The 26,026-nt window shown below is 35.8% G+C and overlaps 1 protein-coding gene across 3 annotated transcripts; it reads left to right on the top strand.

Moving 5' to 3' along the window:
* Positions 1-14,211: 14,211 nt before the first annotated feature.
* On the top strand, positions 14,212-22,526 carry LOC126786789 (transcription factor LHW). Of its 3 annotated transcripts, XM_050512714.1 has the most exons (12): positions 14,212-14,751; positions 15,786-16,007; positions 16,115-16,196; positions 16,801-16,842; positions 16,927-16,986; positions 17,603-19,432; positions 19,528-19,629; positions 19,957-20,097; positions 20,183-20,308; positions 21,250-21,397; positions 21,479-21,533; positions 22,072-22,526. In XM_050512714.1, exons 1-11 carry the CDS (start codon positions 14,657-14,659, stop codon positions 21,496-21,498), a joined length of 2,868 nt encoding a protein of 955 aa, XP_050368671.1. In that variant the 5' UTR covers positions 14,212-14,656; the 3' UTR covers positions 21,499-21,533; positions 22,072-22,526. The 3 variants fall into 3 exon arrangements, with proteins under 3 accessions (XP_050368671.1, XP_050368672.1, XP_050368669.1); XM_050512715.1 differs by lacking the exon at positions 22,072-22,526 and having other exon boundaries at positions 21,479-21,938; XM_050512712.1 differs by lacking the exon at positions 22,072-22,526 and having other exon boundaries at positions 21,250-21,938.
* Positions 22,527-26,026: the final 3,500 nt, after the last annotated feature.

Raw genomic sequence — 26,026 nt, 5'->3', positions numbered from 1 at the left:
AAGGCCTCCTTAATTTGTGTTTCATTAGATCCAGTACAAGGAGCAAAGACTGACAAAATTAGAAGGTGGCCGGTAACAAAAAAAAATATCAATGTACAGAAAGTCAGAAACCGCATACTGTTTTTTCTACACTCAGAAAACCGCATGCTTGATTAGGGAACGTTCTCAACATATAAATTGGCACCGGTAATCATTTACAAATACGGAAAAGATACTAAGAAAATTCAACTGAAGACGAAAGAAGAATAAAGGAATGTGAGCCCTTCAAATATTGATGTTTCAAGCTGATAAGCTGCAATTGCACACGAAATCTGAACTTTAAGAAACCCACACATGCATACAAAGAGAAGCAACAAGAAGATGTGAAGGTTGGTATAACGGTGTTTGTTCTAACAATTTAATAAAGAGACTTTGTACAAAGAATCTCCTTGAAAGTGATTCAAGTGAGAAGTGAGTTTCTTCGAGAAGTTTTAACTTTTAAGTAAAGAATGATCCTAGCCAAGGTCGGTCCTCAGAATTCGAGAACCTAGTGCGAAACTTGAAATGAGGCTTACATAAAAATAATTATTAAAAAATTATGGTATTCGATTTTTCATTAGGATTTTGCTCTAAATGAGTTTAGTTAATATTTTCTAGTATGAGCGAGCCATTGAGCTTTCTATAGGTAATTAATAAGAATATGATTGTCGGGTGTTTTTGGTGTTTCTATACAAATGTTAAATTAAGGTATCAAATTATTGATTGAAAATTATAATATATATTGATTTAGAAAAAAAATTTAAAAAAAAGTGTGATTGTTGGGTCTTGAACCCAAGACGTTTGCAAACTTAGCCAAGAAAAGATAAGCTATCTTATCAACGAGACAAAAATGCATAATATGTATAAAATAATTTTAATCAGTATTTATTAGAATTTTTGTTTTTGGTAAAATCTGAATTCGGGGCCTTCACTGGATGAGGAGCCTTGTGCGACCACACCAGTGGCACTCCCCTATGGCCGACCCTGATCCTAGCAACGAGGGATCTCCTCGAGGAAGATCCAAGTGAAAAGAGATATTCGGATTTGTCTCAAGGGTGATTTTAGTATATATCTCCATCGGTAATTGAAGTGAATATGATACGGCTCTGCAGCGTTGTTTTTGAACGGGTACGTTATGTGACAATTGGGCAGCAACGGTGGCTTCATGGTAGAACTTTGGCGTGTATCTGGATTTGAGTAGTTTCATTACGACTTGCATTGATGTGATTGAGAGATCTGGGGATAGTCCACAACTATTACCAAACTATAGTCAAATTGTTGCTAGCAACTTTGGTCGTTTCTCTCTATTTAACTATATATTATGCGCGTTGTAGGTTTGGAACAATATACCTACAGTGTGCGGCTATAGTACGAAACAGTATTGCTGCTAGATTAGGTTTGGAACAGTATCGTGGCCATAATACAAAACAGTTTTCAACAATATCGGGCTTGGGTCCAGGTCGGGTTGTGTAGTAGTCCAAAACCAATTCGGGTGGGCAACTGGCACTTTCTTCTTCCTCCATGTTAGGATTTAGCCGCCACATGTTAGGTTTTTTTCCATCCGATCAGTTGATTTAGTTTCTTTCTTAGGGACGGTCTGCGATTTTCTTCAGTTTCGTTGGATACGATCGAAGTGGTCGTTCTACAATTAAATGTGGGTTTTGTTTGCTTAATCCGTGTGTTTTTCTATCTACAACAGGAGATTTGAATATCTTTCTGGGTTTAAAAATGGTGTCAGGTTGATAATCTATGAACTTTCTTCTTCTTTTAAATCATCATCCTCATAATCTTTCATCATAGGTTGCCTAAAATAATATTTTTATGATTTTGTTTTCTTCTCTGTAATTTTCTATTGTTGCTCCTTTATTTGTTGTTGGTCTCTGTTTTTGTTTCTTGTTTTTCCTATCTAGCTGTGGGTTTTGTTTTGCTTGGATGTAGCAAGACTTAATTTTCTAATGTTGCATGATTATGATAGTCATCCATTTTTTATGTCAGATAATAGGTATATCAGTATGTCATATGTAATTAATTAATTTTGTGATGTTTCTTTATAGGTTGTGTTGATAAGAGTCTGCTGCATTTTGTTACTGATTAGAGTTCAAGCACAACATGATCAAGGAATTGTGTTCTATTTAGCAACAGTGCCACTTTAGATCACGACATGTTAGGCCTTTTATTTTTAAATATAATTGTCTATGTATAAATGGTTGTGGTTTTGTTTATGATATTAGTTTAGTATTAACATACTGTGATAATCAATTTGAGCGTAAATGTTCAATGGAATAAACAAAAAGAGCACTTTTTATATCTCACTCTTATGGAATAAAATTTTGGCTTAGTTGGTTTCTTTACATGACTTGGATATTTACTTTCTATTGAATTTTCTGAAAAGCTTAATTTACTTTCATTGTTTGTTTCATTTGCGTGTTCAAGTGAAGGAGAGATCGGGGTAGAACCAAATGTTGGAAATGTATGATGCCCTATAAAACCTATTTGCTTTGATATCAATAGTATTTGCTTCCGTTTAGATTGTATTATGTTTGTCTTTCTTAATGATGTCCACTTTGTCTTTTAATTTTGCAGATTTTCACAATTTATAAGGTTTGCGTAATGAATTCCTTGCTCCTTATTTTCCAGAACTGATGATGTGCATCTATTTCTTTATCTTCATTTATTCCTTTATAATGACCAATAGAGTTTTGTTAATTTTGCAGGCTAGTCTTACTTTACAACATTTAGGTAATAAATTTTATACTTTGTTTGCTTTATATTTGATGATTATTATTTATTCAATTTTGGTTGATCAATTTTTTTAATGATTATGACCAAGGTTGTTCTCATTCTAGAAGGTTGGAGGCTTCTTTACTCATCAAGGTATTGTTTTGACTTGAATGTGGACATTTGGTAAAATAATTAAATAATTAAAATAAAGCCAAATGATAATGAAACAGGTGTTGTTTCAATTCTTCATTTTTGTTCGTTCTCTCATCTTATATAGATTTGTCTCTATTTTTTTCCTTTTGTTTGTTATGTGTTGTTTAGAGTACATCTGCATTAATATTCTGTTTTTATGGAATGATAATTTATGAATATGTTTGTTATCTGATCCTTTCATCGCTTTTCATGTTTGTGGGTTTGGGTAGAAGTCAGTTAAGTTTTGCTAATCTGAAGTGCAATACGTTATTCTTCTCACTAGTTATGTGAAAGGTAATTCTTATTTAAATTATTAGATCTGATATGTTTATTAATTAGCTTACTAAAGTCGAATAAAAAACATTTTAGCGTCAACCTATATTTTTGTTTTTAATATAATTTCAATGTGCCTTTTTAGTTAGCTTTAGTTAGAGTTACTGATTGAGTGATCCATCTTTTAGTAACACATCTCAATTCAATGTTAATGAAACAAAAGAATATAAGATTTATTGATTTATTAATTTTGTATTGTAGCTATGCATCATCAACCACATCAGAGCAGGTTGTCGGCAATGGACTTTTTTGGACAACATATTTTTATGGTGGGGTGATAATGTAGTGCCAATAGAAACAACATCATTTTTTATGTGAATGATCCTTATAGCAATGGAGATATGGGTATTGTTCGTATCTTTTCGGCAGTTTGTTTCTTTTTAATTGATGTAATTCATTTGCATTTGTTTAAGGTTAAGGTAGTTTTAATTTCATTACATTTGTTTCTTATTTCGTGGTTGTTTTGTTTGTTGAAAATTTGTCATGCCAAGAGGCACATTGGGAGCGACATATTTTTGGGAATAAATCTGGAAATAGAATGCTGACTGAAAGGCCTACATGTAATGACAATATCTTAGATGTCAGTTTCATCAGTATGTTTCTATAGTTTCACAATTGATTAACTTCTTAGGTTAAAAGCTACAACTGTGTAGATGTTCTGGTAGTATAATTACTATAGTTTGTACTCAAGTTTGCGGATGTGCTATTTTCAAACATACTCGAACTATTGTTTATATTTTCTATAATGAGTTATATATTTGGTAGTTGATTCTTAGTTGTAGGAGTTCAGAAATGTGTTCTCCTTTGAATGAAATAAGTTGATAGAGCATCACTCTTTAATATATTTCATGGATAAGTTAAGTAATTTAGAATTTGGTACAAAGTTCAAGTATAAGTGGGTGTTTTGTTATTTTTTTCATATTGATCTGGAAGATGACTGTAATGTATATTGCAGATACATTTTATCGATTTAGAAGGATGAAGTATTTTCAAGAACATGTTTTTCGTGAAGGTAATGATATGTAACCACTTATTTTCTATTGAATATAAACTATAAATGTGAAGAATACATGTAATCAAATTTGAATAAATGTAATCAATTATAGTTAGAAGGTAGAGATGAAATCTCTTAGGGAGCTGTTCCACGCTATTAATAAGAGTGATATCTATAATAGATGTCTGATAAAGGAGGACATTCTTGTATTTTATAGCTGCCACATTATTATTACAATCATTTACCATTTAAGGCATATTCTCAGTTCTTCTTTTAAAAAAAAAAGGAGTTATTCTCAGTTTGTGTTACATAGAGATTCAATTGAAAACCTTAATTAAAAATCCCAAAATTGTATTTCTATTTCTATATCACCTATCACATTTCTTAGTTAAAAACTTAAAATACATTGTTAGCAATGAGTTGATCATAAAATGGCAGACAACATAATGGAAGTACATCATCCTCACCACTAATTCAGTGTACTGTGCATAGATCTTTTACAATTGTAAGTTGACTACATGAGGCTGTGACAACTCAATAGTTTTTTGCTCTAATATGCAAGTGAGAATACAATTGCCCTTTTGTAGCCTAGCAGTCAACTTTTGTGAAAAACGTTCAACAAGTAGGTGTTACTGTGTATCTGATTGTGAACCACATTATAAATGAAAATGAAGGTAGATATCTGTTTGTTTGAATCTTTTATCTTCCATCCAGAAAATTACTAATGTGTTGAAGGAAAAACACCATTAGTGTGCCTTTGTTAATGCAAATAAAGGAATAAGTTAATGATGTTTATGGTCAACGGATGTAACGGATCAATCACCATTATGTAGCCTTAATTGTCATTGTAATTCCCATTTATTTCTATTGTAATCGTGACCCCTATATAAAGGGGATTATCAATGAGATGAGTAGATCATTCCATTTTCCCTACAACACGTTATCAGCACGATGCCTTCAATTGAGTTTTTTTTCAGCCAAAGAAGAAAAACAGAAAAAATCCAGAAAATTGCAGAAGACGACGAAAGAAAAAAGACAGTAGAAATCAAATATCATTTGGGCACCCAAAATTTTCTCTGGGCACCAGAATCAGTCGACATCTTTGTTTGCTTCATCAACGTCGCCGATCTGCATGGCTCTGTCTTCTCTGATCTGCTCCGTTTGTCTTGCCCATACCAACGCATAGCCTTGCGACAATGGCAACCGACGACTAGAAGCATTGACGCCACCTCTCACTAACCACGCCTGGCACAAATCTACAATAGCAGACCTTGACCCCAGCGCAGAGACGCGATCTCCGCCGATGATTCAGCCATAACATGTCAGCCCTGACGATCCGATCGTCCTAGATCGGACGATGCTGCAAGCATTGGACGTTGCCAATCTACCTTGGACAATTGGACACCACCGCAGAAAGCCTTGAACTTCGGCGATCCACTGATGAAGGCTCGAACCGGCGTGATCCAAAGCCACAGGAGAGCGCCACCGGATGGGGAACCGATCTACGTTGGCGCCCACAACACCAGTCGTCGGAGGTGATGATTCCAACCGGGTTGAATCCCTGAATACGGGTTGGCTGAGAAAGATTTTCTGGGTTTCTAACTCTTTTGGTAAACAATTTTCTCCTATAGTTACCGTTCCCTGATTTACTCTTTCTTCCAAAAGTAAATGGTACAACTTAAATTAGTGATTAAATCAGTAAATTTGAAAGTTATTTTTGGAAGGTAAATTAAATGAGATTAAATCACATATATATGATTAAAGTCACTAATCATGTAAATATTGTTGTTTTTGCATGTGATTTATTCATAACCATGTGACGAGCAACATGAAATTATGAGATTAAAAATCGCTTAATATGCGGTTTATAGGACAAACTCACATGAAAGTAAGATCTCAATTATATTTCTTACTTATAGAATTTCATTCATATATATATATGAAATTATGCATGTTACGTGAGCAAAGTATTCTCCGAATTTTGAACATGTTATATGCTATGCCATTTTTATTAAATAAATTTGTTACTCGGCATGTGAATGAACTATCATGCTATTTTTTGGCATTATGATTATTGAGCATATGTGAGCAAATTATTTTATGTATACTACTTAATCTTGCTAAATTACTTAACCATGTTAAATGATATGCTCTATTTATTGCATATGCTATGTTTATATAATTTTTATACTTATGTTATGTAGCATATGATATGAGCATTGTCATGATAACGAAATTTCATGATAATTTTATAATTCAAAAACAAAGAGAGGACAATCATATTCTTGTGATAAAGTATTTTCATGAAGGATCGAAAAATACGACCATTTCAATTCTTTGTCTTGCAATCCGATTTGTATTTCTTGGAAGTTAATTAAATTGTATATCTTTACGGTGATAAAGCAACTTCATAAAGCTCTAAAATGGCCATAATGTATTTTGGTATGTTTTCGTGTAAGTCTATTTAGAATTTTAGACTGCGAAACTAATAAGTCTCGTACTCTATTTACAGTTGGTTAAACCAGCACAACATATATTGGACTCTAATGAATTTGAGTACCAACTTCCCCTACAAGCCAACCAAGGCTCAACAATGATCGAATTATGCAAACATGTTTTCCTGCATGTAACTTGGAAGCACATTTAAAATCTTGAATGACAAAGAAATGTCTCTCAAGACAAATAAATGTCTTTTAGAAAAAAAAACAATTCTTAGAATGAATTGTGGATAATAATGAATAAATAACCCTAAAGCAAATGGCAAATATTATGAACATGTAAGTTCATACAAACCGATCCATGATAATTGATAACAATGTACCGTTTAAAAAATGCATAGGGGATATGATATGAGCAATTGAATGCGCTCTTACAAAAAGAGTGTAGAGTAATGAGAGTACGACAATTTGAAAAAGTATATTTAATATCAAACTACGAGTAGAAACCTCCTCAATTTTAAGAGCGACATAAATCTATGCCAATTCAAAATGTTTCAGACTTCAATTACAGTCTGTCACTAATTTTCCAAGATATAATTGTAGGCTATTATATATGCCTAAACTTTCGGTATTGAAGTGCTTTTGGATTGGACAAGACCTTAATGCAATTGTTGACATACAACCAAGGTTATGAATTTTCTCAATGAATTGAGAATATTCGAATATTAATATACATTGTTCGATTTTTAATATTTGACTTTGCGAAGTACCGCATAAAGTAAAACAATTTCACAAAATATTAGTATGACATGAATAACTGAATGCAAAAAAATGCATCATGCGATCCCCACAATAGTAGTACTGAAGAATAATCGTACTATATCCGTGGATATAAATAATAATATTAATAATGATCGCTAATATATAATCCTTCGGGATTCAAAATATACATGCATTATGATATGGAGATATCGTTTTACGATTCTATCAAATTACTCTAAAGAATTTGAGTTTATATTCCATTTTTATGTCTTAACTATATACCTCATTAGTATCTTATGTAACAAGAGCCAACAAGAGAGAATATGACCTTTCAATGTTTGGAGTATTTATGTCAACGACTTTTTCATGTAAAATGAATAAGTGAGATTACAGTTTACTTCTTTTGCACTATCTCTAACGAATGTGGATTTAACCGAGTATTATAGAAGTTCATATGTCCATTTAGCAAGTATATATGAAACTGCTTAATAAATCCAACAACGTCAAAATAAATTGACCTTCATGATTTTGGCATATTTGGGCTTTGACACGATTTACTGGGATACCCAGTCGTGCTATATGTGTTCGTATATGAAAGGAGTTACACCAGGACACTCATATTTTTTGGATAAAATAGAAGTAAGAACTAAGAAAACAAAGAACTGTTAAAATCCTTAAATTTTTTTTTATAGAGGAATTGAAGATGTAAGTTCATCCTCAGATTTCGTCGCTCCCCTAAGACGGAACAATGATATTTTTGATGCATAAGTATATGCACTAACACCATATTATGCTTCTTATATCTATTGTGATTAGGTATATAAAGCTAATCATTCAAATCTTATCAATTTTTCAAAGAAATTTGGATTGAGATCATCCTATACAAAGGATATGTATTCTCACTGTGTTCAAGGATTGAATCCAACGAAAATTATGTGGATTAATTCAACCAACTTGCGGATACTTTAAATAATTTATGGTGTTGGTTGATGTGTTGACACGCTGGTCACGTGTCATCACACCATTCACTACTAAAACTAATGTTACTTATGCTAGTTACAAACCCACTTGGTCTCACGGAAAATGACTAAAGTACTAGTCTTAATATTGGTAAATTGTAACGCACACCAATCTTTCCGTTTAGGGTAATGTAATTTTTGCATAAACAACTTATTACTCACTAGTTTTTGGCTATCACCTTAATCATTGTACAAGGAATTATAATCGATAACATCAAAGGATCGAAATACTTGAGCTCGCCAGGATTGACACGGATCTACAATCCTTGAGCTCAACTAGGTTAACCTACGTGCCAAATTGCGACGCCACATCGCATAATGGTGAAGCCAACTAATGTGAATAAATGTTCTCACTGGAGACGAGCATCCAGATAGTCCGTTATATTGCAACTTTGACAAGCGATCTCTTTTTCCGCTAGATATGTGGAATATTACTTTGATGAGATAGTCTTCTTGTCGTTAGGGGGAGATAAGAACAAAGAATGTTCAAGTGGAACGACATGAATTTTCGTCGTTTGTCCCCACTATGTCTCATATTGATCCCCACTATTGCACAAAGTGATGAGATCACAGATATTAGCTGCAAATATACTTGCAAGGTTCAATGTCCTAAGAAGAGGACATGACGCCATCCAAAAGGAATTGGGCATTGCGTTGCCACCATGGATGGTGCATGTTGACACCATAAAGTGGCATAAATGGTGTCATAGGCCGTGGCTCTCCAAGGAAGAGTGGGAGACCACCTTATGTTCGATATATACTCGATTAAAGGAAGAAAACGAGTTTGGCACAATTGGATCCATTGATCCATAATCTCAAATCCGCCTCATGAGAATTCCTGGATTTTGATTATCACTAGGGGACGCCTCAGATGTTAGGACAAATCCTTTGAATATATAGAGATCTCTACCAAATATAAACCACATGAGGATGTAGGATATTGAGTCTTCATATCGAACCATACTTCGTTGAGAAATAACAACGTAGTAACTTTGGCCCAATGGAAAGAAGCGATCCAGCATGAACTAAAGTTCACTAACAAAGAGATAGGTATTTGGGCAGGTGAAGCCGACACCGCAAGTGTAAACCCTATCATATATCTTTGTTAAGATGCGTATGAGAATTAAGAGTATAAACTCACCTTATGGCACAAGGTCTTCTACAAACACACTTGAATCGACTACGAGGAAATATTCTTTTGTAATGGACCATAAAGAGATATTCTCGTAATGAAAGTCATTGCACTCCACTACCTTATCAGTTTGGTATTTTCCGAAAAACTGACAAATGCAGCTTATGAATAGTGAAATAAGGTATATTTATGGGGATCAAAATTAATAGATATACATGAAAGTCATAGAACAGACTTTATCCACCCAAGAAATGGTTCTAGATCACATAGTGTTACAAAAGGAATTGAAACGTTCACGAAGTAAAATACTTGATTATGAATAAGGATCAGATGTGTTATGTCATTGCGTATTCAATATAGATTTACAGAGTCTTTTGATGAACTAAAAAGATGTTGCAATTACAAATCCTAAGTCAAAAATGAAAAGATCATTGGGAAGACACAGTCTCAAAATGGATCTTGAGGACTGTAATATTGATGATTAAACCATCAATCGGCTTTTAAGTACTCTAAAGGTTAAAAGTGAGTCTTCCATAGCTCCCATGATCAGTCGAAGTCTTTAAAGATAGATCCGTTTTCGTCTAATTGAAAGATGACGAATAAGTGTTAGGAAATGAGATTCCCTATACAAGTGCAAAGACGCATTATTGCACTTAACACAATATACTTGACTCGACCTCTCATTCGATGTATAGCTTAGCGCCCACGCAACAACAATACCTAAAGGTTAGGTTTATAGTCCCTATAAAGAAAATGTAAAACGACATGATGAGAATGAATTCTATTCACGTCGTTACACATTTGGCGTAAAGAAATACGTACCAAATAAGATGCATCATTAAATATGCAAAAGTTATCAAAACTCTCATGATTAATGTAAAGATCAGGGGGAGGTGCAGACATCAGGGGGAGGTGCAGACATCAGGGGGAGTCTAGCACATATATGTTAATCTTAAATGTAATAGGTGCGTTATGCTCTTGTTACTTGGCAAAGTTTTTAATGAGGCAACATCTTATGCACCATTATATTTTTAAACTCGGCACAAGGGGGAGTGTTGAAAGAAAAACACCATTAGTGTGCCTTCGTTAATGCAAATAAAGGAGTAAGTTAATGCCGTTTATGGTCAACGGATGTAACAGATCAATCACCATTATGTAGCCTTAATTGTCATTGTAATTACCATTTATTTATATTGTAATCTTGACCCATATATAAAAGGGATTATCAATGAGATGAGTAGATCATTCCATTTTCCCTACAACATAATGTTGTTTCTATTGCTTACAATATTTATTCAAATTCTTATGTTTAAATTATAGCAACTATTCAGTTGCACTTTTTTAATTGGAATTGAACTATTCAGTGCCATAACTAAGCTGCATCGAGAGTTAAAAGAAAAAGCACTCCACCGCGGCGTCTTAAGAACTATTCACATCAATCACATGTCACACCGGAGCAGCGACCCCCGTCGTGAAACCTCCCGATGCAGCTGGGCACCGATCAAGAGCGCCATTTACTTGAGCGCATCTTCTGCATGTGAATATACATCAGCTTCCACAAAAGATAAAATCTTAGAAATATGACACATTTTCCTTGTCGCAAACCTCAAACGTACCAATCTATCAATGTATAGACAAGTTGCAGATTTGGGCATATCGGAAAAGGATTGGGGAGATAAAACCATACTAATTGGCAATGTTTGATGGTCAATATTCTCATGCTTCGTTTGTCTCATGGTGCTTACCCCCGTGTTCTCTCCCACACACATCACATTGTTGTTATGGGGATTTATGCCTTTAGACTTGTCAAACTCAATAACTGATGGATCCTAGATGTGGGGTTTTCTTGATATCACTTCAATCCCCAGTTCCCCCACCCACAGGGACCTAAATAATGATCTCCACTCATCGATCCATATAGTGATGTATGCACAACCTTCATTCATTTTAGTTTTTCTTTCTTTTTTTTCTAGTTCTTTGTATTTGATGAATACAATTTTGACTTTGTGATCTTTGTTGGGACAATGCCACTCACTCTCTCTGAGAAACCTTTTGCCTCCATTTCGTTTTCTCCTAAATTTTCTTAGTCAAGCAGATCGGCTGACGTTGTTAGAATTGTTGTTTGGCTCATCATGATCATATATATAATTTGGTAGACATCTAAATCCTATGTACGAGTGTAGGACTCGGAATTTTATTGGCGTAGAAAAATCTGCATATCTTAATTATGTCTTTTCCGGTTGCTAATTGATGGAGATCAGAATTGTTAATTGGAGGTAATAATTTTCCAGAAGAAGGGTACGTTGTTGTAAATTGTAACTGTATAATCCCTACTGTATATGTACCGTTGTTCTATTTCTTGCTACGAGATCTTCAATTCTTCATTAACAGGCGATCATTTTTCTCAATGGTAATACCGTAATAGCCCTCTCACGGCTTTTAGCTAACGTGTTCTCGGATCACAATTATGTCTGTAACTTCTGTCACCTCCTTGAATTCTTAGATTACGGTTAAAATTGACGCATTACGTTGAATTGAATCATCGACCATATTGGTAAAAGGCTTGGTCTGTAACCCCTACATAGGCTCGAAACCTACTGATACTGATTGAATTTTAAATCTCAATTCATTCGTAGGCAAGGAGAAGAAACATTTTGATATATATGACTCCTTGACAAATATTAGTCTCGGGCCATAAAAAGCAATATTTGATCGGTATACTTATAATGCATAACGGTGTTTCCTAAAAGTGAAAATAGAGAGTATTTAATCGGGTGATGGAGTAAATCGTACCCTTGCATATGCAGAATCGAATAATGGCTAGCTTAAAAGACTACAGATCTCAGTCAAAAAAATTGATATTGTATACTCCAAGGCACATTCACATATAAGGTAGAACAAATTACAATATATAATTTTAGCATAAAGCAGAGCAAAGCACAAAAAGGAACACACTCTCATGTGTCTTCAACTACTGCTCCATCTTTCCATGCCCTCACTATTTTTTTTAATATTTGGTGCAAAGAATGAAATCAAAAGAAGACACCAATATGGTATGCTAAATATCTTCAAGGCTTCAAGCTAATGTTGTCTCAGCGAAAGCTCCTCTCCCTAGGTTCGGATGGAAAAAACCTAACAGTGGTTAGTTTAGTGTTTGTATGGTGCTTTAGACTTGGGTTCTCAAGTGTTCTCCCCTACTCAAATTGAAGCCTTAGCCGGTAAAGCTGCTTGCAGCTTAGCTTTGGATCGTGGCTTTGCTCCAGTTCGTTTTGAATCAGATTCTAGTCTCCTAGTGCATGCTATTCACTCAGTTCATGATTCTGCTATCCTTATGAGAATTCTTTTTATGAGGATGTTTTGCATCTTTTTCTTAGTTGTCAGGCTCCACCTTCACTCATCTCTGTAGAGAAGGAAATTGCGTTGCTCACTCTTGCTCGCTGGGCTCTTAACAATAGATCATGTGATGTCGTTTTTAATTTTGCTCCTCCCTTTCTTGATGAGATTATATCCACCGATTGTAATTGACTCTTATTTCTATAATATATTTGAATCCATATATTAGAGTAAATACAAATTCTGTAGCAGTCGTTTTTTGTTTTTGTTTTTAAATTAGATTAATGATTTAGATAGTGAAGAGTAGTTAACAATGTTTGGGCTGTCTTATAAATAATGCAGAGGTTACTTGAATATTCTGGCTTCATTCAAGCTTTTCATGGGACAATGACTGGCTTATTGTCAGCAAACCTGAGTCATACCCAAGGCATATTCAATTCAAGTTTAAATAAAAACAAAAAACAACAATAGAATAGAATCAAAAGAAATTCTCATAAACTAATCCTAGGTTTTGAGACTAGCGGAAGCAACTATACCCATAACTGGTTAACTATAGTTAATGAGAGTTGTATAATTTTAGGTAATGCGATTCATATAATCAATAATATTAAATAAGCGTATATAGAGAGAGATCTTCCAACGATCGTGATTTAACTTGTAAGATCATTCAAATTTTAAAACTAAAATTTCATTCACCATTTTACCACCCCGGTTAGTACTCATTTCGAAAAAAAAAAACTTAATTAGTACCGCATATATCCCACCGATAGCGAGGCCAAGAACAAGCCAAACAAAAAAGCGATCAAAGAAGAGCATTCAGAAAGCAAAGCCACAAAAGAAAGGGAGAAGAGTCAAATCTCCTTCATCATGGCCTTTTCTCTCGACTTTAATCATTCTTCATCATTTTCTGGATATTCATACGACACAAAAAACAAAAACAAAACACACAAAAAAGAAAGTGAAAAAATTCCTCTCCCGGAAATAATCGCCGCCGCGAGGAATGGCACTCCCGTAATAAACCACTAAAGAAAGACGAGTCTCACAAGTGGCGTCGTGACAAGCGCAACCCGCACTAGCTATTTCTGTTCAGACGGAACAACATTTACGTCTCAATCTGACAACAAGACACGACAAAACAAAACAAAAACAGTGAAAAAGAAAGAAAGAATGAAAAGCGACAGCTAGCGTCACAGGGCTGTCATCCAATCCTCACCTCACCCTCATCTCTCTCTTTAATCTTTATTATTGTGGCGCACTTTAGCGCACTCCAACACTCTCACAGAGAATTTCACAGTAGAAGCAGAACCAGCACAGCTGAAGCTCTCTAGATCTTCCACACCGGACCGAAAACGACCCCGTTTTCAAACTCAGAGAGAGAAATGGAGGCTCTGTACAGGCTCGAAGCTTGTGGAATAGTGTAGGCTTATCACTCCAGCTTCTCTCTCGCTTACTGTTACTCTCGCACTCGGACGTTTTTCATGGATTGCCGGAGAGTGAGATCGGCGGCGTGGAGCTTGGATCCGGAGAGGAAGAGCAGCGGCGGACTGAGGACGAAGCAGGCGGGGAGAGGATCGTGCCGCGGGAGTTAGGCTCGAACGGAAATTCTGAGTCGTACCCGGTGGTCTCTCCGGCGTGTAATTGACATTTCTACCCTCAGCTTTGGAAATCTCGGTTTTGTATTGGTGATTGTAATTTTGAAGCTTTTGAGATAATCATGGGCGTTTTGCTCAAGGAAGCGCTTAAGAGGCTGTGCTCTGCTAATAATTGGGCTTATGCCGTTTTCTGGAAAATCGGCTGTCAAAACCCTAAGTAAGTAAGCTTCGTTTTGCTCTTAATTTGTAGAATAAGCAGACTGGTTCGATAACTCCATGCATTTGTAGACTAGTTAGAGGCTGTTCATTTCTTTGTTGCTCTCAAAAGCTTGGCAAAAGTTGAGTGAGATTTTTTTGTTCTTGAGGTCAATTATATGTGATTATGTTGATTTTTAATACAGATTGCGAGGGTTTTCCTGTTTTGGTAATCAAGAACATATATATTTTCGAGGCTTTTGGAGATTTATTGCTAATTTGGTTTTGATTCAAACAGAGTGGATCTGTAATAAAAACAGTATCTTTTTGTTTGGTTCAGTGGGATTAGTAGTATATTCGGAGATGTTGAAGTTTGATTGTTTATTTGTTCTCTTGTATTGGACTCGCCATCTGGTGTCTCTTGTCTCTATTTTTGGAAGTTTATATTTTGGTGCTTGTGCTTTGTCTGAAAGAATCCAAGCCGAAAAACTAGTTTCACGAAACCTGCTGCTTTTTCTGAAAGAATTTGTTGATTATAATGTGTTCATTTTGTATTTATCCTCCTTATTTGTCTATATCCCCCTCTTTTATTTATTTTTCTTCTGAATTGTAACTCTTTTCCATCAGTTGTGATACGATAATTTATACTTCATTGCTTTTTTTTTTTTTTCTGTTCTGGCTTTAGCAGTTTAATTTGACATTTCTCTGAAATGAAATCGGTGTCCAGCTATTGAAGCTACTACTTAGTTGGGGCATTTTAAATTAAGATTTGAAATCTTTATTTCGTCTTGTATATATATTTGGTCTTTTATGTTTTTTTTCTTCCTTATCAGAAGTTATTTTAAGTTTTTGTTGCAGAACATTCAGAAATCCAAATTAAATATGATACATCGTCAGGAAGGTGCATGTGTCATGTCAATTGACGTCTGCATGTGCATTTTGTTTTACCTGCTTTCAGAGGATATAGTTGTTGGAATTATATGTATCTGTCTAGTCGTATATTGATGAGCCTCTTTAATTTATTTTTAATAAGAAAATATGTCAATTGTGTTGCAGTTTAATAATTTGGGAAGAATCTCATTACGAACCATCACTATCTTCTCGACATACAAACACTGCTCGAACTGAGAGTGGTGAATCACCATTTGGAGAGTGGGAAGGATGTTGGGCTTCCTCTAATGTGTGTTCCTCTTCTCATGACAATCAGCCAGAGGAAATCGTCTCTGCACTTCTTAACAAAATGTTGTTGGATAAACCATTTACTATAGTGGGTGAAGGGTATGCCTTTTTATTTTAACATATTATCTGCCTTTACACGTTATGTAAGTGGTTACTTTGTTAGCTGAAAACAGCCATCTGAAAAACTATTCTTTTGGAATTTTCAGAATAGTTGGACGAGCTGCATTTACGGGAAATCATCAGTGGATTCTTTCAAGGAATTACTCTATATATGCCCATCCGCCAGAGGTATACAATACTTAGCTAGCCAATTTTGCCAATAAAAATTCCTTTACTGGTCAAGATGGTGTAGGAAATTTCTACCATACCAATTTCATGCTCGTAAGTCTCAACTGCTGAATGGAATCAGATGACGATACTCATATAAGAACAGACGTATCCGATTGGGATTCAACAATCTTTATATGTTGACCATGTGATGAACTATTTATTTATTTTCTTGAGAAGAAGGATGAATTTAAACTTTTGAGTGGGTAGAATAGCAAAATATTTAATATTGATCTGTATGCATGTGTGTATTGGGATGTCTTTTGATGTATCTAGTTTACACTTGAACCGGTAAAACTAAATTCAAGTGGAAGCTGCTATATCATTTGGACTCTTCCTAATAGTCTGAAGAAATAGATTTAAATTTTGAAGGCCATATCAGGGTTTGGCATTTGTTTGTTAGTATGAGTTCTATTATGGAAGTTCAGTATCAGAACTCTTCACAAACTGTCACACACATTGATATCATTTATGGCTACAAGCTATTACTGTATAAAGTTGTTGCTATTCAAGTTTGGAATTTTTCCGATGCTCTTTATTTACTTGGTATATGTTGCTGTTTCAGGTCCTAAATGAGATGCACCACCAATTTTCCGCTGGAATGCAGGTATGCTAGTTTCCTACATCTTCGACCGTCTTGCATTCTATATTTGTTGTCTCATTGCTTTACATGTGTCCAATTTGGTTGCAGACAGTTGCAGTTATTCCTGTTCTCCCTCACGGTGTTGTTCAGCTTGGTTCTAGTTTGGCTGTAAGTCTTCTATTTATCACTTCTAGCTCGAAAGAAAAGTTACGAAGACCTTTGTTTCAGTCCTTTTTAGTATGTGGTTCTAATGACCCTTTATGACGTTTGATTCCTTCATAAAATATAATATTCTGTTGGTTTATCTGCTTTTCGGCCATATCTTCTTCTCATCATTTGCTTCCTCACTAAACTATCAGCATGACCAGATTTGTCCAACCAATAGAAAAATCTTTGGTTGGTCATCTTGATTCAATTTCCACCTCTTTTTTTGGTACTATGTTAAAGTGAAAACGTGGGATTTATCTGTATTTAACAAAGGCAAGACCTTCTCATACTTTAATAAAACCTTTTTTGGAACTGGTTACTTTGTATGCATTAAAGATACTCATGAGACTGGGGACAGATGAATCAATTTGCTGACCGGAAGTTTTCATTTTACATAAAATGACCATCATGTGCAACTTTCTCCTGCGACCATTATTGGAAACACTGCTAACATTTTCAGTTTATTCAGTTCTCCTTATATGACTAAAGTTATGGTTTTTTGTTTTTGTTTTTTTTCAAGTATATTTCTTAAGTTGTGTCAGTTGCCCCCCAACGTAATAAATGTTTCCTGTTTCAGATTATGGAGAATATAGGATTCATTAATGACGTCAGGAATCTGATCCTGCAACTTGGATGTGTTCCTGGTGCTCTTTTATCTGAAATCTATGATGCAAAAAGTTCAGTTGAGAAAGCTGGGGTGCAGTATAATACAGGAATGCTGACAACTGGCCATCTAGGTGGACATGCAACAAGCTCCAGTTATATGACTAGTAGCTACAATCATCAAAATCAGTCATCGTCTCAGGCTCCCAGGCTTGTTGGTCAACCTTCCCATTCTATTTTCCAAGAAATTCAGAAGATTTCTCAAGCTCCCATTTCAACATGTCAAACTCCTAACCTTACCCAAACTCTGTCTAAAATTCCTGATGATCTTCAACAAACGCTGATGAAGCCAAAGTTTTCTCGTGGAGGCGAACTAAGGAATGGAGTTGGGGTTGCTGAAGTGATCAACTCTAATTCTGAGGCCTGGTTGAACCACCTTGCACCTTCTAATTTAAGGTGTGGACTCAAATACCCATGTGGTTCTGTTCAATCAGCTGCTAGTCAGGGCAGCTTAGAGTTGATTTTATCTGGTGGTAGCATGTTTCCTAATCTTAATAGCAAAATTGGTGCATCAAATAGTTTCATCTCAATAACAAATGGAACTCTAAACCTGGATCAGAGAAAAAGTTTGATAACCACTCCATTGCTCGAAGGAAGTCAAGCACATGGTGAATTGTATACTCATTTGAGGCCAACTTTAGTTACAAGATCTCATTCAGAGCCACATGGGGCAGCCAACATGAATCTCTCTGGAACTTATCTGCCTGGGGTTAAATTTCAAAAGACTGATTCATTCCAAACAGACGGGGTTTCTTTATCTAGTTTGGCAGATCAATCAGCTTCTCAGGACATAATTTCAAAAGGCTCTCATTTTTCCAGGGAAGTGAAGTTTACTCAGAGTGATATGCCTCCAGTGGAGAAAAGGATAGAAAATAAATTGTTTCAAGCCCTTGACATCCCATCTACTCATCCACATGAACATGTGTCTTTGAGTGATCACATACCTCGGAGTTCTCATGATGGTCTTGTTAATATAAGTTGTACCGCCAGATCTTTGAATACTAAAAATGATGATGTGTCTGCTCAAATTTCATCAGGGGATGACTTGTTTGATGTTTTGGGTGTGGATTTCAAAAATAAGTTGCTTAATGGCAATTGGACTAGTTTGCTGGCTGATGAACCAGGTTCAAACAAAAGAGATCTTGCTGAGAATGCAGTGATGTTTGCACATGTGAAGGATTTGGTCTCTGATTGTTGTGCAGCAAGCGAAGGGATATCAAATGGTAGCATCTTCTCTGGGGCAGGTGCCGACCATCTGTTAGATGCTGTGGTCTCAAAGGGTCACTCAACTATCAAGCAGAGCTCTGATGATAATTTGTCTTGTAAAACAACATTGACAAAAATCAGTACCTCTTCCATACCTAGTGGTTCTCCCACTTACGGACAGCTTAGTGTATCTACTCATGTGCCTGGGGAAACATTGGACCTTCCTAAGGATCTTGGAAAAGCAGGCTTGGTAGAGATTAATTCTTTCCTATCTGGGATTTGCAGAGATGATGCAGGAAACTGTTCACAAACTACATCCATATATGGATCTCAAGTTAGTTCTTGGGTTGAATCAGGCAATAAATCAAAGCATGAGAGTAGTGTTTCAACTGCATATTCTAAGAAGCCTGATCTATTGGGGAAATCAAATCGCAAAAGGCTGAAACCTGGTGAGAATCCTAGACCAAGACCAAAAGATCGCCAGATGATTCAAGATCGTGTGAAAGAGTTGCGAGAAATTGTGCCAAATGCAGCAAAAGTATGCCCCTTATCTTTGTGTTCTATTTCTTTGGAATTATTTATGATATTCTGATGCTGATGCCATTCTTTTGATCCCGTTATATGGTTTCACAGTGTAGCATAGATGCACTTCTTGAACGGACCATCAAGCATATGCTTTTCCTGCAAAGTGTCACCAAGCATGCTGATAAGCTAAAACAAACAGGAAAGGCGAAGGTACAAACACTTTCTAGTTGCTCCATACCTTTAAACAACAATCTAGCTCTCATGGATGAGAGGAATCATATCGATGGATTCAGATATGAGATGTCTAAAACTTTGATGTATTGTGCGTTATAAGATACCTAGAAATTGTTTATATCGACAGACTATATATAATACTCATAATGCCATAAATTAGTAGTAGAGACGTATAAAACTAGGAAGAAACAACTGTGTTACATGCTATCAACTATTGGATCAATGGTACATTGTTGTTTGCCTCTGATATAACAATTACGGGAACCTTTTGAGATGGTTTGTGTCATTTTGCTGCCCATGCAGATTATTGGCAAAGAAACTGGACTTCATTTAAAAGATAACTTTGATGGAAGGGCAACATGGGCTTTTGATGTTGGGTCACAATCTATGGTCTGCCCTATCATAGTTGAGGATCTGGATTCCCCTCGCCAGATGCTTGTGGAGGTAGCGACTTAACATTTAGTTATTTGGAAATTGGAATAATGCTTGGAGATGTGTATTTATCACTTATTTTTTTGTTTTCCGGCAGATGCTTTGTGAAGAACACGGTTTCTTTTTAGAAATTGCTGATTTAATTAGAGGTTTGGGCTTGACCATCTTGAAGGGAATGATGGAAAATCGGAATGATAAGATATGGGCGCGCTTTGCTGTAGAGGTAATATAAACAAAGAAGCCTTTTTCAGTTTCCAACTATTCTCGTTAAGAGTCTTGATATCCCTTTTATTTATTTCATTCTAGATTTTTTTTTTACTCCACAAGTTTTCCTTTTTCTAATTCAGTTACTCCTGTTGTTTTTTCTATTAGCACGTTGGTGTTTCCTTTATAAAAAGTCGACCAATGATTGCTGGAACTTTGTGATCCAAAAAAAAAAAAGTGTAAAATCTGTTGGTGAATTCATCAGTAATTCTTGCCTTTACTTATGGCCAGAGTCAAATCTGGTTCAAGACTATTAAATTTCTTTCAATACTATGCCTATTATGGTACAGCATCAAATGTAGCATGGGATATTGCACTCAACTTATGTTTTATGCGTCAGTGAAGTATTAAATTCCTGCAACCAATAAGTTTTTTCAGTTCTTATATACTTGTATGCCTCTTTGACCCTTAAAAGTTAAAACCTGTTGGATACATAGCATGACATGAATCTGAGAACCTTACATATTACTAGCAAAGAAGCGTGCCAGCTTTAGTGTGAAAAGTTTGTTCTAGACCATGGCCTGAGTTTCTTTATTGGAAGTGATATCAATTTCAAAATATGTTATGTCTTACAAATGTAAATGCATACAATAAAAAAGATTTGATGTGACTTGCAATTTGTGTATATATGCCTTGCTTCTGCCGTTATTTATTTAGTGTGATTTATGATACTGACCTTTAAACTAATTCAATCCTGTACACAGTGCACATGTTACACCAAGGTTTTTTTTTTGAGGAGGTTACACCTAGGTTTTGTTTACTTTGTGTATCTCTTCAAGTGTGTTTTTCCATTTTCCAAGTCAACTCTTCTTTGTGACCTTATTCAATTTTCCTTTGAAAAAAAATTCGTATCATTTTTCATTCACCGCCTTATTTCTGATGTATCGTATCTATATGCAGGCAAATAGAGACGTAACAAGGATGGAGATATTTATGTCACTTGTTCACCTTTTGGAGCAAACTGTAAAAGGCACTGTGCCATCAGTCACTGCCATCAAGAGAATGGTCCAGCATTCTTTCGCCCAAACAACGCCGATACCTGCAACTGGTAGGCCTATTGGTTTTCAATGACACTTGTCAAGCACAATTTGTTGATCTGGACATGCTGATCTAAACATGCATCGCGTAGGGCTGGAAAGTTTGAGATGAACTGTTAGCTCAAGTTTGCTGGTCTGGACATGTTCAGAGCGAGCCAAGTTTTTGCTTGCCATGACAAACATGTATTCTAGACTCAGGCTCTCTGGGGTTCTTACCTTCACTGAAGTCATCTAGCACAAACCCTGATTCCTGACTTTCTCACTGTTGGGGAGGGGGAGATTTATATAATTGAGGCCCCTCAAACATTCTTCATCTGCGTTTTCTTTTACCTAGATAAGTACCATATATTTGAATTTTAGCCGTGTTTTCATAGCCACATGATTGGGCACTCAGACTGTTTATGTAGAGACTAGTGTGTGCCATTTAGGGGGATATAGACTTTTACAAATGTATAGTGGTGAAAAGTTTCATTCCTAGAGTGGGTGTATGGATTATTTCTGGTTCATCTGTATTTCATCCTTGCTAATCTTGATGTTTTAGTTTCAGCTTAATTCACATTTGCACATATTGCCACATCATCAGTCCATGGAAACTCCACACCTTCACATGCATTATCCACATTATACATTTCCTTTTGTTAAGTTCAGAGTTGCACATATTACAAGTCATAGTGGTCACCTGATCCAAAGTCAGCCGGGCAAATTCTTCCCGTGAAGGACAGAGGTGGAAGGTTTTCCAACCACCGGATTTCCTTTGAAAGTTGAATATTCTCCAACTACTGGTTCTGGAAGAAGAGCATCTGAGAAGTCCGCTATAGGATTGAGCGTGAGGTTTGGAAGGAAATACGTATCCCAGTGCATAATTTCTGCAAATTCCCTCTATGATCGACCATGGGGACTATGGAGGGTGTAGAAATCGATTCTGCCTCTCCTCGCAGTCGGTTCTGGTATAGCAAACCAAATTGATATCAGATGGTTCTTTATAAGTAATGAGGTCAAAAGTCAAAACTAGTAAACGTGTTACGGACTGAAAGTGGTATGGATCAACTTACGAGGATAAAAATGAGTTCTCAAAATGGTAATACTGTCAAATTTGTAGCAGAATTCTCAAAATCATAAATTTTATTTTACTATTTAAGTCGTTAAAATAGTAAAATTAATCTTCAAAATTGTAATTGAGTCGTCAAATTTGCAATATTATCACTTTCAACACTAGTATTAATTATATTCACGACTCAAGTTGTAAAAAAATTTGCAACTTAAAAACTTTGTTAAAACTATGATAACTAATTACTTTATGTTAAAGTAGATGCATGATCACCCTAGCGCCTAGTCTTACATGTAAGTTTTATTACACGTATTTATAAGTTTCAAATATAGCATGCATAGTGACTAGTGAATGAGCATCAGATTAAAAAAAAAATTTAGAGAACAAAATTACAATATATACGTATACAAATAGCATATCCAACCTTAATTTTGACAACTAAACTTAAAATTGCCATTTATCTTGAAAGTAATTGATTATTGTATCACATTACTCTAGCTTGGTTGCTTTAAAATGATGATCGACTTATTCAGTACATTTAACAACTCACAGATTCGATAACTTCAATGTCTTTACATTGTTTTTAATAAAGCAAACTGGTTAGTTTTATGAAATTACAACCTTGGAAATAAAAGGCTCAAAGCATTCAGATTTTATAAGTGGAAGTCTTAATCGGTTCTCAGGAACCAGATTAAATATGCTGTGTTTCTAACAAAAAAAAAACATTAGATGGTTATTGCTACAGGTATACCACATAATTTGATATGGACCTAATCGTAGACATCTTAATCATCACATATCCCAAAAGTTTCGTAATCTTGTCAAAAGAAGATGCTACTCCCCTATTCCCCTAGTGACCATTCTTTTGAGGCTAATTAACTAGATTTTAGAAGTCATATTTGGATGGTTCTGGTCACCTGAAAATCAATAGAACAATCCAGTTAGTGGCCAGCCTAGTGCGATTGTGCTCACAGAAACTGCATTATCATTCTCTAAATTTCCAAGTTCAGATAAAAAAGAAACCTCTTCCAAGTTCCTTTTCTATTGTTTTTCAAGGACCTCTTCCAAGTTAGATACAGAGATCCACGAGAAATCGAAATCAATTAAATCAAGTTAACATACTTATATACGGAGTCCGCCTTCATGTATCTATACAACAATATACCACAAAATGTTTCCAAATATATTCTTTAAAATAAAGATATAAATGCAACTAGTTCATCGAATCTTATACCTTACAAGTTACAAGAGGTTTGGTACGTAAATGAGCTACTGGCTAGCAGCAGAGGAAAAAGCAACGAGTTGTGCCAAACGTGATTTAAGGCTGAAGAGTAAATCCGGACTCGAACATATTCAATCCCAAAAAAAGATGTAGCATATTCTAATCGTACCTCCAGACTTTCAGTGCTATGTAGTCCATCTCCATCACCAAAAGTGAGTTTTTATTTCGACATTCAGATTTTTATTTCGGAGATGTTATATTCGAGTACAATATCTGACCCGACTCTGCAGGCTAGCATGTATGATGTAGAGTGAAAGGTGGAGAATGGATTTCAGAAAACTAGTCGATCTGATCAAGTGGATGATTTTGTTTCTAACAGATTTTGATCCTCAAAATATGAATTAGAATTTATAACTTTATTGATGAATGTGGTAATGATATGAAAAAATATGGCACGATAAAATTAAGGTTAAAAAACACAACATTAACATAGATGTCGGTGAGCGGGGACCTGTTTTGGTCAGCTAGCTCGCGTAACTGGCATGATGTGTTAAACTGTTAATATATCATTGACATTTGTAAATCTGGGGTGAGTTAAGAGTTTGATAAAAAACCCGATATGTTAGAAAAGAAAAAGGGTACAAGAGTGAAGGCCTCTGAGTAGCACAGAGCAGCCTCGAGTGACGAAACCCTAGGTTTCGTTAGGTGATAGCGGAGGCCATGAGTTCCACACAGCACATGACGACGACGAAATTTTGAAGAAGCTGTGTGTTTTTCATATATACGTCTTCTTTGAAGATGATTGTTGCTTCTATCCAAACATAGTGGGGGTCGGGTGCGACTAGAAGGTAACAATATAATGTTGTTTCTTTACAGTGATGGAGATTTAGATAGGCAATAGTTTCAGATTAATGACGAATTGACATTTGCGTTAAGGTGAGTTCATCTTCGAGCTCTACCTCTAATCCAATTCAGATTTTCAGATGGTGCCATCCAGGGTTACTTTCTCCTTCCTTGTCGTCTCTGCGGCGGAACTGGCAACATATCTTAATTCCACTCTCCATTTTTTCCAACACCGTCTTCCCTCCCTCTTATGTAGTCTCCGGTCATTAACGAGAGTTACTCATTCGAAATTTTAAAAAGCTCGTTCCCTAAGCAAGTGACCCCAGATTAGAGCGCGAGAATTTACAAGTTCCAGACTTGGAACTACCTTTTTCTCCATAGTTAAGCTTGCCTCACCATACTGCAAGTTTCTCCGGTCATGCGTCTCAAGCCAGGATGTCCTCAAGGGTCCAAGAATAAGCCGAAGGCTGTGGAATCCTGTGGCTCAAGGCTCTTATGTACAATGGTTCGAGTGTGGTGAGTAGTGGTGGTGGTAGGACCGTGGTGGTACTAGTGGTGCAATGGTTATTCATTTTTCAGCATAGAGACAACTATGTTTTAGTTCATTTCGCAATTCGCATGGTTTCATTTTCTCAAATTAACTCGGAAAGTGCCTTCCATTATAGCGTTCATCTACATTCCAATCAATACAAGACTTGCCACCTTAAAAAAATAAAAGAGTGAGTAATTCAGAACAAATAGGAAATTATCTTGAGTTAGTTATCAAAATTGGTCGAGTGTCCTTCCCTAGTTCCCTATATAGAATGGATGAAGATAATTTTATTGGGAAAGGACTATTCCGTTTAAAGTTTCGGGTGAAAAGTAACGATGGAACTTTTAGCCGAAGAATGAAATACAATTGTAATGTACAATAACTAGTTAATTAATTTATCGATGTATCAAATGAATGAATAAAAACGAAGGGCTCGATAAGGGTAAGGTGGATATAGATCATACGTATATATATGCCACTCCACATTATTACTCCCAGTAGTAGTAGAAGAAGCAAATGAATGAATATACCGGTCATTTCCAGGTAGAAAGAATATTTAAAAGAGAGCCAGTTGATCCAGTGATGCTTTGATGGGACTCCTCTTTGGTTTAACTGAGGATCTACTTGTTCTCTCTCTCTCTCTCTCTCTCTCTCTGTTCATGGGGTAACATAATGCATCCACCCCGAGCTGCAACGCACTCAAACCTTCCTTTGCTTTGTATAACTTTCAAGTTTCAATCCCCCTTGGTTTCACATAAACAGCGTCTCGTACTTCCCCGTACCAAAAAACAAATAGACACCAAAACGTGTTCATAGCCTACCTCAAATATATATGGTTATAATATTATTTTCAGCCCGGTGCGCTTTCAAATAGACACCAAACCTTCTTACTTTCATCTCTTGTTGCCTATAAATAACAAGCCTGGTGCGCTTCCTAAAGCATCAAATATATCCTAGCCTCCAGCCTCTACCTCCAGCCATTCATTGTCTCTCTC

This window comes from Argentina anserina, chromosome 3, assembly GCF_933775445.1.
Source record: "Argentina anserina chromosome 3, drPotAnse1.1, whole genome shotgun sequence".
Taxonomy (NCBI): Eukaryota; Viridiplantae; Streptophyta; class Magnoliopsida; order Rosales; family Rosaceae; genus Argentina; species Argentina anserina.
The sequence above is the reverse complement of the archived record's forward strand: the minus strand, read 5'-3'. Positions and strand labels throughout refer to the sequence as shown.

Bases quoted from the DNA above. Each gene is read 5' to 3' on its own strand.
- LOC126786789 (XM_050512712.1), top strand. From the start codon at position 14,657: ATGGGCGTTTTGCTCAAGGAAGCGCTTAAGAGGCTGTGCTCTGCTAAT. The intron at 16,008-16,114 runs GTATGCCTTTTT...TGGAATTTTCAG, and splicing joins TTTACTATAGTGGGTGAAGG to AATAGTTGGACGAGCTGCAT. The intron at 19,433-19,527 runs GTATGCCCCTTA...ATGGTTTCACAG, and splicing joins TTGTGCCAAATGCAGCAAAA to TGTAGCATAGATGCACTTCT.